The sequence below is a fragment of the Fukomys damarensis genome, unplaced genomic scaffold, assembly GCF_012274545.1.
Source record: "Fukomys damarensis isolate Sample0158 unplaced genomic scaffold, DMR_v1.0_HiC HiC_scaffold_16, whole genome shotgun sequence".
NCBI lineage: Eukaryota > Metazoa > Chordata > Mammalia > Rodentia > Bathyergidae > Fukomys > Fukomys damarensis.
This window is the reverse complement of record NW_022900928.1, coordinates 276,011-287,849: the sequence shown is the minus strand read 5'-3', so window position 1 is coordinate 287,849 and position 11,839 is coordinate 276,011. Positions and strand designations below refer to the sequence as shown.

At 60.7% G+C, this 11,839-nt stretch overlaps 2 protein-coding genes across 7 annotated transcripts in view; one reads left to right on the top strand and one right to left on the bottom strand.

The window, feature by feature from the left end:
• Positions 1 to 1,265, top strand: part of Sigirr (single Ig and TIR domain containing) — a 7,831-nt gene extending 6,566 nt beyond the window's left edge. For 4 of the 5 annotated variants that reach the window (XM_010640319.1, XM_010640312.1, XM_033764032.1 and 1 more), the window contains 4 exons: positions 99 to 201; positions 269 to 419; positions 508 to 730; positions 996 to 1,265. In XM_010640319.1, the coding sequence (XP_010638621.1) occupies positions 99 to 201; positions 269 to 419; positions 508 to 730; positions 996 to 1,159 (641 nt within the window). In that variant the 3' untranslated portion in view covers positions 1,160 to 1,265. The remainder of the gene's footprint in view (positions 1 to 98; positions 202 to 268; positions 420 to 507; positions 731 to 995) is intronic. The other variant, XM_033764031.1, reaches the window with a different exon arrangement.
• Positions 1,266 to 1,934: 669 nt separating this feature from the next.
• On the bottom strand, positions 1,935 to 10,376 carry Pkp3 (plakophilin 3). Of its 2 annotated transcripts, XM_019209980.2 has the most exons (14): positions 9,865 to 10,376; positions 8,452 to 8,647; positions 6,592 to 6,671; positions 5,821 to 6,446; positions 5,607 to 5,730; positions 5,011 to 5,215; positions 4,430 to 4,604; positions 3,958 to 4,075; positions 3,715 to 3,885; positions 3,411 to 3,596; positions 2,993 to 3,146; positions 2,660 to 2,852; positions 2,485 to 2,572; positions 1,935 to 2,289 (listed from the first exon to the last, which is right to left on the bottom strand). In XM_019209980.2, the coding sequence occupies exons 1-14, from the start codon at positions 9,943 to 9,945 to the stop codon at positions 2,254 to 2,256; spliced, it is 2,433 nt and encodes an 810-aa protein (XP_019065525.1). In that variant the 5' UTR covers positions 9,946 to 10,376; the 3' UTR covers positions 1,935 to 2,253. The 2 variants fall into 2 exon arrangements, with proteins under 2 accessions (XP_019065525.1, XP_010638613.1); XM_010640311.1 differs by lacking the exon at positions 9,865 to 10,376 and having other exon boundaries at positions 8,452 to 8,807.
• Between the last annotated feature and the right edge of the window lie 1,463 nt (positions 10,377 to 11,839).

The following is an 11,839-nucleotide window of genomic DNA, read 5'->3' as shown; positions in this document are numbered from 1 at the left end:
TATTGCTGTTCCCACCCCTCTTCTAGTAGCCCCGCCCTTGCCCGCCAGCCAGTCCACCCTGCCCAAGCCCCGCCCCTCACTGTTGTCCTTGACTGCAGAGCCCTCTGCAGACCTCCTGGTGAACCTGAGCCGCTGCCGGCGCCTCATCGTGGTGCTTTCGGACGCCTTCCTGGGCCGGCCCTGGTGCAGCCACAGCTTCCGGTGAATCCCGAGGAGTCCGGGTGGGGTCCGGCCCCTCCCACCGCGCCTGACGGTCCTGTCCTCGCAGGGAGGGCTTGTGCCGGCTGCTGGAGCTGACACGCAGACCCATCTTCATCACCTTCGAGGGCCCGCGGCGCGACCTGGCGCACCCTGCGCTGCACCTGCTGCGCCAGCACCGCCACTTGGTCACTCTACTGCTCTGGAGGCCAGGCTCTGCGGTGCACTTGGGAGCCGGGGTGGGGGCAAGGAACAGGGTGGGGTTCACAATCGGGAACCCAGGAGCTTGACGGCCCCACTCGCCCCCAGATGCCATGCTCCGATTTTTGGAAAGAGCTACAGCTTGCACTGCCGCGGAAGGTGCAGTACAGGCCAGTTGAGGGGGACCCCCAGACCCACCTTCAAGATGACAACGACCCCATGTTGATCGTGCGAGGCCATGCCACTGAGGGCCGGGCTGTGGAGCAGGAGCTGGATCCTGATCCTGAGGGAGACCTGGGTATGCCTGCCCAGCTGACCAAGATAGCCCAGGGTAGGGGCTGTGCAGGTGTGGGGGAGTCTGAGGGCCCCTGCGACTGTGGAAGTTTTGATCACCACCCCAGCAGCCCCTAGCTGCTTCACATCTGCCAAGGTGCTGCGAGGGGCAGGGGGTGGGCAAGGCCTTCCTGGGAATTTCCTGGACCTCCAGTGCCACCATGGCTGGGGGTGAGCAGGCTGTGTTCCTGGTGACACCCATGCCATGGCCTTGGCACAAGGGAGGTGTGGGCAGCCCAGCCTCAGGCTTGTGTACCCTTCAGGTGTACGAGGGCCTGTCTTTGGGGAGCCACCAGCCCCACCGCATGCAAGTGGGGTTTCGATGGGAGAGGGCCATAGCAGCGAGATGGACATCTCCGACCTTGGCTCCCGAAACTACAGTGCCCGCACAGATTTCTACTGCTTGGTGTCTGAGGAAGATGTGTAGCCCATGCCCCAGTCTGGGACCCAGAAGCAGGCAGGTTCCCACCATGCAGGACACAAGCTCTGCCTCTAGCCCAGGGCCCCTCAGAGAAGGAGTGTGGCCCCAAGGTTCCAGAAAATAAAGTCCTTTGGCTTCTACCTGGGTCTCAACTTCCTCTTCTGGGTAGGATGTTCCCCTCTCCTGCATCCATCGCAGGCTTTCCAAGGCCAGCTGCCCTCCCTCTTTTTATCCTCCCCAACACCTGTTTCCCAGTCTGGCCACCCATCTGTGCCTGCTCTGTGTCCTGAGCCAGCTCAGGCACATCCCTTGCAATCTCCCCAAGTCACCCTAGCTACCCCTAGCTCCTTATGATCTGGACAGATCCTGCAGGGGGCAGTTTTCTTGGATACCTCAAGTCTGAGCTTGTGGGGGTGTCCCCAAACTTCCTAGACACAAAGCCTTGGGCACCTCCAAGCTTGGGGCAAGGCTGAGCTGGAGGCTGGGGTGTGTTTGCTGTATGAGTACTGCTCATTAGTGGCCCTGGCTCTGGTCACTCTCCTTGCACAGTCATGGCTCTGCTGTGACTGCCTCAGGGAGCCCCAAGGAGTCTATTGTCACCCTGTTCCCTCTCTCTCTGCTGGTCCCTCCCTGCCTGTCCCTTGTCCACTGGGCTTGGGGAGGCCTGTGTGTGAGCCCTGGGGGTGAGTGTTTTAAGGGCCAGATGGGCATACCGGGGACACTGCAGGTCCTGGGTTTGGCAGCCTAGCTATGGACACACACAGGGCCAGGGCTGTGTTCAGTCACCTTTATTCCCACACCACTGTCTGGAGGCATTACCAGGACATGGCCAGCCCCATCTCTACTGCTTGACTGGGCCACCACCCCATGCACTAGAGTAGCCTAAGCCCTGCCCACCCCCTGCCCTAAAGAAGCCAAATGCCCAGCTGTAAGCCCCGTCCCCTCCCGATGATGAGGCTCCTCAAAGATGCACATAGGTGCTAGGCAGAGTGCCCTTGGCCATCAGCTTTCTGCTCCTCCAAGCTGGCTGGTGAGCAGCCAGAGCTGAGCCTGTCCCTCGGAGGATGGACCACACCACCTTCTCCTCCAGGGTGCCTTGCCTATGGGCCCAGGAAATCTTCTTTCCGATAACCTTTCTGCATGGAGAGGGGCTGCAGTCAGGGTTCAGGTCTGTGCCTGAACAGGAGCACCTGGTCCTACCACATTGTGCTGAGTATAGCCCAGGCCCCAGGTCTCCTGCACCTCATGGGCATCCCTGTCCCGCCCCAATGTGCCATCTCCCACACTCAGCTGTGACTTCATCTCTGCCTGCCAGGCTGTGCAGCACATACCGCGCGGAAGTCTCGGTGCAGCTTGCTGTACTGCCATAGGTTGGCCAGGAGGCTGGAAGCCGCACGGGAGGACTTCTCACTGTCTGGGCTGGGGTGGTCAGAGGGTCAGGGTCAAGGGAGGAGGCAGGGTGACCAGGCACACCCCACCAGGCCCCGAGGTCCAAACGGCCCTCACCTGTCTCTCTTCTTCTTGATAAAGATGAGTTTCCGGAGCCCATCAAAGTAGAGCAGGTCACGGGCTGCAATAGGACTGGCCACCACCAAGTTGTTGAGCACAGCGATGATGTTGACCAGCACCTCAGCTGGTGGACACTTCTCACCCACACTGCCAGGCAGCTTCTCGATGAGGTGGCTTACCACCTTGGTGGCTGTGAGAGGTCAGGAGGTCAGCTTCCATCTATGCCTGCTCCCAGGGAGCTGGGGTTCCTGTCTCTCTTCCCAGTGCCCACCAGAGGCCAGCCCATCTAGGGGGAGAGAGGCAGAGCCAGGCAGGGGATGGCATACTCACACATCTCATCCTTGTTCCTGGCGTTCCGGGAGAGATTTCGGATGAGTCCTGTCAGTGAGCGCAGCTGGTGGTGGTCAGCAGTCCGAACACGGTCCAGCAGGGGGTTCAGAATTCGCTCCTGCTCCAGGGCCAGGCGGCTCAGCACACCTGCCCACTGCAGGGGAGTGTCTTGAGGACAGGGGTCCCCTGCCAGCCCTGACCACTGATCACCCCAGCTGACCCAATCGCTGACCCAGGCCTGAGGCAGAACTGCTTCTCCAGCTCTGCTGCCAGCCTCCACTGTTCTGCCCTTTCCCCAGCCAGGACCTGGCTGGGTGGCTCTTCTGTCCTGCTTGTTCAGACCCAGATGTCACAGGGCCTGTTCCTGGGGCAGGCACAGGCCTCCTTCCCTGTCCCCCCAGCAACCCGTGCCACTGACCCTGCGGTCTCCCGCTGTTATGTTCTGCAAGGCCCCCGCTGCCGCCTCAGTTGTGTGCCGGTTCAGCTCACAGCGCTGTAGCAGCCGGTTGTAGAGGCCCACAATCTGTGGGCTCCACAGCCACTCAAGACCTTTGGGGTCCTTTGACACCTCGGCAAAAGTGAGTGCATCGGCTGTGAGAGGCAGCTGCATGGGAGGGGTGGAGGGTTAGTGGGGTCCGGGACAGTCGGGGGACTGGGGGGTTGTGGGGGCCTTGGGTAGGGCATAGAGAGCTTGGCTGGCACTCCCTGCTCTGTCTGCCCACCTCACGCAGCCGCCGGCTCTGTGGCGTGAAGCAGCCCACCACCTCTCCAGGGGGTGCTCCACTCAGGTCCCTGCGGCCCCGACCCTCAAGCCGCTGCAGGGCAGACGGTGGCATCTCATCGTACAGGCGGTAGGACAGGTTCCTCAGCACGCACACGGCGTTCTCCACGCTCTGCAGAGGGCCAGGGTGGAGGTCAGCACAAGCTTCCGTCCATACATCCCCAAGGCACTGGTTGCCCCTTACCTTGTCCTCGCACTTGCCCACGTCCAGGGCATGGTTGATGTAGGTGACCAGGGCATCCACAAGTCCGTGGCACTCACGCATCTTCTGGCGAGTGGCCTGGGAGGCTGAGCTGAGGTTCCTGAGGAGGGAAGCAGATCAGAGTGCCCCAGAGACCCTGGGAGAGTCACCCCAGACCCTAAGCCACTGTCCCTTCTATTCCTAGTCCCTACTGGAGAGTGCTAGCCCTATTCCTCTTTACACTGTCCTCACTCTACCACTCCTCATTTTGGGAAGATGATGAATGTTGGATCGGAAGACCTGACTCCCCAAACCTGCAGCCGGGGTGATGCCCACACCTGGTGGCCACCCCAGCCTGTCCACTTTTCCTAGGCCCCAGGCCAGCTCCTCCTTTCTGTCAGACCTCAGATGAAAGTGCCTCTTCTTGGTGTCCTTGCCCCTACCTATCCTGGTCTGCTGCCCCTGCCCCATTCACCTGAGGAAACCGGTGGCATTATAGAAGATCTCAGCCTCGGAGGCGTTCTGCTGGATGAGGGGGGGACCCCCTGCCCCTGACAGGGGGCTCAGCACCAGGTCTGTGAGCTGCTCCAGTGTGTCACGGGCCAGGCGGTCCTTTAGGTGGTCACTGGATGACAGATTCCACAGGATCCCTGGAGGCAGGCCGGGGCTGTGGTCAGGGTCCACCCACTGAGCCCTCTGGCTCTTCTGGGATGGTGCAGGTGAGGCTCCCTACTCTTTCCTACCCCCCCCCTGAAACTCTCCATGTGACTGGGTTTGGGGGCTGAGACTGAGCAAGAGAGGATAGGCTTGGGGGCAGGGGCTGGGGTGTGGCTCTGTGGTACAGTGCTCGCCTGGCATAGTGATTCCCAGGGTCCGATCTCCAGAGAGAGGTGGAGAGAGGGAGGGAGAGACAGGGAGAGGGAACAAGAGTCACAAAGAACAGGGTTTTGGAGACCAAGGGACAGGAGAGACACAGGTAGTGGAGAAAGGTGAAGGGAAGGAGGGGAACTCACAGGGGTCAGGAGGAGATATAGGGAGGGCAGGTGACAAGGATACCTGTGACATTCTTGCGCAGCTCATCGTCCTGCTCCCGAAGTGTCCGCAAAAGCTCGAAGATGCCATTCTCCTCCACCAGGGCCAGCTTGTTGTCAGCGTTGTCATAGATGAGGTTGCGCATAGCACCTGTGGCATGGCGCTGCACCTCCTGGTTGGCGTGGTTGAAGAGCTTCACCAGCCTTGGCACGGCCTGAAGGCTTCGAGCCTGCATGCAGCACAGGAGTGTGGACTGTGTGGGTGCCTGCAGATACGTCTGTGTGTGTAGGAGCAGGCGTAGACATGTGTAGGTGTGGGCGATGATGCGGGTGTATGTGGGCATGTGTGTAGGTGACACAGGAGTGTGCCAATCGTGTGGCAGCTCTATGAACCGGCACACAGTGCATGCAGGTGAATGTGAATGGCACATTTGTGCCTCTCCTTTGCAGAGAGGCCGTGGGCAGGGTGGGCCTGTCCAGGGTGGGTCTGCCCAGTCAGCTTGAGAGGCGGTCAGGGACCAGAGGTCATGGGACACAGGGGCCATTGAGGGTGGTCATCAAGGGCATGTACGGCCACTGGGCAGCCACCGAGGGGCAGGGGTGGGCAGTGGGGGCAGCCACCTGCTTCTTGGCGCCTGCGTCACTGTAGCACCGGTGCTGGATGTAGGCTGCACCCAGCACCTGCAGGTTGGGGTCTGAGGCCATGAGGTACTTGACTGCCGAGGGCAGGTCGATGTCATTGAAGCTGCAGAGGCAGGGGCGGAATCAGGCTGACCCTAGGCTTGAGCCAAGCACTATGGCAAAATCCACTCCTCCCTGGGCCCACCCACCTTACCCACTGCTGAGTCTTTGCAGAGAGCGGTGGTTGACGTAGCTGTCCAGCCCACGCACGTCGGGCAAGTGACCTGAGTCAGCCAGGCTGAGGCTGCGCACAGATGGGGCCCTGGCCACGGCTTCCAGGCCCACACCTGGCACTGCCCCAGTCCCCCCACGGCTTCGGTGGCTGCTCTGGAATCGCTGCAGGGTTCGCATGGCAGGGGCACGGATGGTGCGGCTTGGGGGGCCCTCAGCAGCCTCTTGCCAGTCCAGCCCTCCAGCCCGACTTGAGCTGGAGCTGGCTTGACGTTCATAGGCAAAGGCCCTGTAGCTAGAGGCACCTGCCGGCTCCAGCTGCTCGGACACTATGCTGTAGCCATCGTCCAGGCCCCCAGCGCCCAGCCTCAGTGAGCGCAAGGACAGTGTGTCATACTCAGCCCGGCTGCCAGCCCCGCTGCGCTCGTGGAAGGACATAGGCCGAGTGGGCATAGCTGGAGTGGGCTGGCTGCTCCCGTATCCCACCACCCCGAAGGCACTGCCCCCGTTGTGGGCAGAGCTCAGCCTCCGACCACAGCTCAGGTCCACAGCAGAGCGGGAAGACCAAGAGGCCGGGCTGTACACTGGCTTGGCAACTGGCCGGAAGGTCTGTGGGAGGGAGGGATGGTGAGGGTGCTGAGCTCTCCTGTGCCCATCCCCTCACCAACCTGGAGCCACTAGCCCCACCACAGACCTCCCACTCGACCTGGACAGTGAAACTTCAACTGCCCGACCTCAAGGTACCATCACTCACCGAGACTTTGTCCCCACTCTGGCCCTGGGAGCGGGAGCTGAAGCTGTTCTGCAGGGTGTGGTACTGACCCCGGGAAGAGCCTGTGGACAGGAATTGTGGCAGATGACCTGGTCAGATGGCAAAGCAGTGGACTTGTGTTTCTGTCCACATCCTGGGGCTACCTCTGCCTGGTGCCCACCTTGTCATAGCCCAATCCCTCTCCTCCAGCATCAGCCCTGGTGGTCTCTGTCCCACAACACACCCAGCTGTGCCTCTGTATCTTGCAAGGGATCAGATCACTCATTCCACTGACCTCTTATCCACCAGGGGAATGAGCCAGTATCTTCTGCATCCGCTCTCTTCTCCTTACCTGGGCACAATTCCCACCCCCTCCTCTAGGAAGCCAGCCCAGCCTGCCTTGGCCACACTGAGCTCCCTGTGCCCAGGACCCACCCAAGCCACAGGCACAGAGGAGTGAAGCCACGCTGGATCAGTCTGCTCTGGTGGGCAGTGGCCACTCCTACCTGGCAGAGCCCCGGGGCAGTGACTGCACCCGCCCCATCCAGCCACACAGGAGCCCAGGCAGTGGCATCTGTCCCACCCCATGGTGAGTAGACAGGATGGCAGTGGGTGTGGAGGGAGAGTGGCCAAACCTTGGAGGGACAGGCAGATGGAAGGGCAGGCAGACTGCTAGACAGAGGGGAGAGAGTGGGTGCAGAGGGGCTTTGGGTAGACAGACAAGGGCGCGGAGACAGCTGCAAACATATGACCCCAAGAGGCCAGCGCAGCTGTGTGGATGGAAGGTCCCAGGTCCCTGCTTTGGGATGGCCTCTAAAGGAGTCAGGAGGTGGTCTGCAGGACTCCCTACCCCGTGCTCCCCAGACTCACCCTAGTTAATGAAGCTTCCAGGTAGGAGCCATTAACCCTTTGACGCTGTGATGCCCCATCTGGGGGCGCACCCCTGCCTGGGGACTTTACGCCCACCCCAAATTATAATCCTCCCCCTAATTGGCAGTGTAGCCAGCTGGTAATTAACCCTTCCTGGGCCCTCTCCACCCTGTAACCCCTGGGCACTGACCTGGCCCAGCAAGGCTGAGGCCCAGAGAGACCGGCACAGCCCCAGCACCCTCCCACTGAATTCTCTCCCGCTTTGCCAGTGGCTAGAGCCCACCGGAGCTGGCTCATGTGAACTGGGATCCATTTTCCTGTCTCCCTTAGTCTCTGCTGCTGCAGCCCGGTGAGGGGCAAAGTGACACTTGGAGAACAACAGCCCTGAACTTGTTATGTCTGTGAGACCCTTAGTGCACACACACATATCATGCGGACACATATCACACGCACACACAGAGGCACCCCTGACTGTGTTCTCCTGGAGATCTGGGTCACTCCCGCCAGCTGGCCCCTGCAGTTCCTCAGGGATCCTGGTCCAGACAGCCCTGGCTGTGGCCCAAGACCCCCCACAACCATGTTGCTGTCCCACTGGTTCTCAGGGTGGGAACTCTGGCAGCTTTGAGATACTTGTGAGCCTCTGTCCCTGGGGCCTGTTTCAGGTCTGCCTGCAGAAGGGCCTAGCTGGCCCACCAGGTGCCTGACTCCCGGCTGGCTCTGTGGGGAGGCCCAAGGCCCAGGAGATAGGTGGGTCTGGCCAACTGGATCCCTGGAGGACCCAGAGTCCCTGCTGGGAGATGGGACACCCCACCCAGGGCTTCTCCCAACTCCTGCTGGGGTGGGGCGGTGACTCAGAGCAGGCCCTGGTGAGTCAGGGGCCAAACCCTGGAGTCTGCCTCGGCCTCTGCCCTAACACTGCCACACCTGCCTGGTACCTCTGCCAGGGCCACCCAAGTCCTTGCTGTCCATTGCCCACCATGCCATACTGCCTACCTCTGGTGGCCTCGGTAGCACCCTCAGGCTCCACAACCCCATTGTGCCGTGGCTGCTGGCCCAACTGCAGAAGGCGGGCTCGGACCTGCTCCTGGACGCGGGCCGCCCGAAGCCGCTCTGCCTCAGGGCCCTCAGCACCCCGGCGATCCAGCTGCAGGTCGGAGGGTAGTGCCAGGGAGCACACGCCAGCCTCGGGCTGTAGGGCCGAGAGCAGGAAGTTACTGTCCTGCATGGTGGCTGGCCAGCCTGGCCTGGGCCTCTTCACAGTCTTGGCCCTCTAGGCCCTATCCCCAGAGTCTCCTCCCCAGTGGCTGGCGCCCAGAGCGGGCCTGGAGAGGAGACGCTGGCTGGCTCACCCAGCCTGAGCTCCCTGTGGGCGGGGACACCTGGCCAGGTGGGAGGGAGGGGCCCCTGCTGCCTGCTTAAGGTGGAATTTGGCGGAAGAACAGGCCCCAGGCTCTTGCTTCCAGTTGATCTCCCATCTCAGGTCCAGGCCACAACTCCAGCCCTGCTTGCTTCTAGCCTGTGAGGCTCACCGGGTCCCATGGTGCCAGCTTCCTGGGCTCAACGAACATGCAGGGGCCCTGCCAGGGGGCCAGGGCTTGCCATCTAGCCTTCAGGGAAAAGTCTGAAGGGTTGGGGGTTCCAAGGACCCCACAAGAGCTGGGCCAGCCCCAGGTAGGATTAGCACCCAGAGCTACTGTAAGGGGCTGGCTGAAGACAGAGGACTCAGACCTGAGTGCTAGTGTTGAAGGTGGCCCCATGGCAGCCCTTGTCCTGGTCCTCGGAATGGTGAGACTCCCAGGCCCATAGACCCTGAGCTCCCCCAGCCCCCAACTCTACAGGTGGGCCCTTCTCTGGCACCTCTGCCTGCTGCCCCCCAGGCCTGGGGTGGGAGGCTATTCCCAGCACATGAGTCAGGGAGCAGGCCTACTTGGGCAGGCGGGGCTGCCCCGGGGGTTTGACTCAGAGGGGCCCAGACTCATGTCTGTGCCTGCCAGGCTGGGGACAGGAGCTGGGGGTCCTGGGGTGGAGAACTGAAAGGGTTGCCAGGGGTGCGGGCGGCATGCTCTGAAGGTGCCCTGGTCAGGCCCAGCGTCCACCAGGACCCTAGGAGACGGGGTGGGGTTGGGGAAGGCTGGGGAGAGGCTGGGAAGGATGGGGGTGGCTCCACAGCCCTCACTCCTGATGCTGGGCCAGTGCTGCCCCCCAGGCCTCTGCCTGTCCCTGCTCTTATCCTGAGCCCTCTGAGCCCCCATCCACTGCCCTGACTTTTACCTTAGTGGGGGCAGGATCAGGGGTAAGGATGTGGTGAGAGTGTGGGCCAGGGGCAGAGCATCCCCTGGGAAGGCGCAGAACTCCCTTGGGTGGAGGTCTACCAGGGGTCTACCAGGTGCAGGGTGGGGCACCTACCCTGCTGGTGGTCCAGACCCTGCCAGCCCCTTGGCTCATCCCAGAGGCTGCTGCTGCTGGCTGAGTCGTCCTGGGCTCCATCCCGGGCCGCTGGTGTGGGCAGCCTCTTGGCGACTGCACGGAGGGGCATGGAAGGCGGGGTGGGAACAACGCACACCCAGCTCATCCGACCGGTTACTTCTCTGAGAGACGTGTTTCGTGTGGAAAAATCCTGGGAGACAAGTTTGTGCAGCCCTGACAGCCTGGAGGCATACTGCTGGCACTCATGGTTGGACGTCTTTCTCTTGGCCCAGGGCCACCTGGGGTCCTGCCGAGCCCCCTCAACCCTAGCAGACCTCCTGGAGGTCTGGCAAGGCTGGATGCGTGTGTGGGGGTAAAGTTGCCCTGAGACACAGGAGCTCCAATCCTGGAGACAGGACTGGAGGCCCAAGGCTGGGGTCCATAGCACCATCCTACTGGCCTGCCTTCCGCTGGGTGGTGAGGGCTGTGAGTGCCAGAGGACTCCCTGAGGATGCATGGACTGTGACTACACATGCCTCCAGGCCCTGGACCACCAGCCTTGGCTAGAATCTAGCAAGGGTACAGAGGGACTTGGCTGTGGGGTGCTGGGAGAAGGGGGTGTCCCATGGCTCTTAGCCCCAGCCTAGGCAGCCTCACCAGCATTTGTTGTTATTTGATTTTTTAAAAATATATTTATTTATTTTGATATTGGGGATTGAACTCAGCACTTTGTGTTTTCAAGGCAGGCATGGGCACCATGGAGCTAAATCCCGAGTCCTGTTATTTGATTTCTTGATGATGGCCACTCTTTCTGTAGTGAGATGGAATCTTAGTGTTTTAATTTGCATTTCTGTAATGATGAGAATTGTTGAACATTTCTTCATGTACTTGGCCATTTGTCCTTCTGATGAGTGCCTATTCATTTCACTTGCCCATTTTTTTTTTTTTTTGAGACAAGGTCTCACTCTGTAATTCAGGCTGGCCTTAAACTCATTATGTAGCTCTGGTTGCCCTCAAACTCATGACAATCTTTCTGTCTCAACCTCCCAAGTGATGGATTAGAGGCCTGCACCACTATGCTTGGCCACTTGCTCATTTTTTTATTGGCTCTTTTATTTTGAGGGGAACTGATGGACTGATGAATGGGGTGTGGTGTGGGGCTGAAGTCTTGGTCTGAGCTCTGCTGGGTCCAACGCTACTGCCTCCCTGCCCCACCAGAACCCCCCCACCCAGCCCAAGGTCCTGGGGCTGTGCCCTGGGAAAGTATGGTGTCTGAGGGGTGGGCTCCCACTGGTTCCAGGCTGACTCCAGCCATGTCTTGGTTTACTCACCAGCACATGTGCCCTGAGCTGGTCCTGTGTCCCCCAGCACTCCCCTCTGCTAGCCCAGCAGGGAAGCTGGAGCCTGGGCAACACTGGGCTGAGGCGAGCAGGAGAGGCCCCAGGGCAGGTAGTGACAAAGACAGAAAGCAGAACGGCCCCCACTGTCCACATCAGCAGGCAGCTCACAGGCTGATGCTATCTCCTCCACAGGGACTGCAGGAGGGTGGGGCCGTGGCCACCTCTAGTTCACAGATGGGAAACCAAGGCTCTAAAAGACTAAAGGAGTTTCCAGAGAGTACAAAGCAAGTCAGATATCAGACCAGATGTCTGACCCTGAGCGGCAGCAGAGGAGTGGGGGTGGGAGTGGGGGCTTCAGCAGAGCCCCTTGGTCCCCTCTCCGGGTCCAGGCCACTTCCTCTATGCTGGCTGGCTGTGTCTGTCCAAGGTCCTACCGGGTGTGCGGGGCTATCCCTGCTCCTGAGTCCTGCTGATGTGGAAGAGCCTGTGGAGCTCTGTGCTGCCCCTCCTCTGTCATTGTCACTGAAGGCTCCCAGGAGCCTGTTGGATCCTCAGCCTAGGGCTGTTGGGTGGGGACTGCTCTGGCCTCTCTCCCCTAGGACTTGGCAGATTTTTTTTTTTTTTTTTTTTTTTTT

Coding starts and splice junctions, on each gene's coding strand:
- Pkp3 (XM_019209980.2), bottom strand. CDS start 9,945: ATGGAGCCCAGGACGACTCAGCCAGCAGCAGCAGCCTCTGGGATGAGC. Junction 4,076..4,429: donor AATGCCACCGGTTTCCTCAG/GTGAATGGGGCA, acceptor TTCCCTCCTCAG/GAACCTCAGCTCAGCCTCCC. Junction 2,853..2,992: donor CAGGAACAAGGATGAGATGT/GTGAGTATGCCA, acceptor GACCTCTCACAG/CCACCAAGGTGGTAAGCCAC.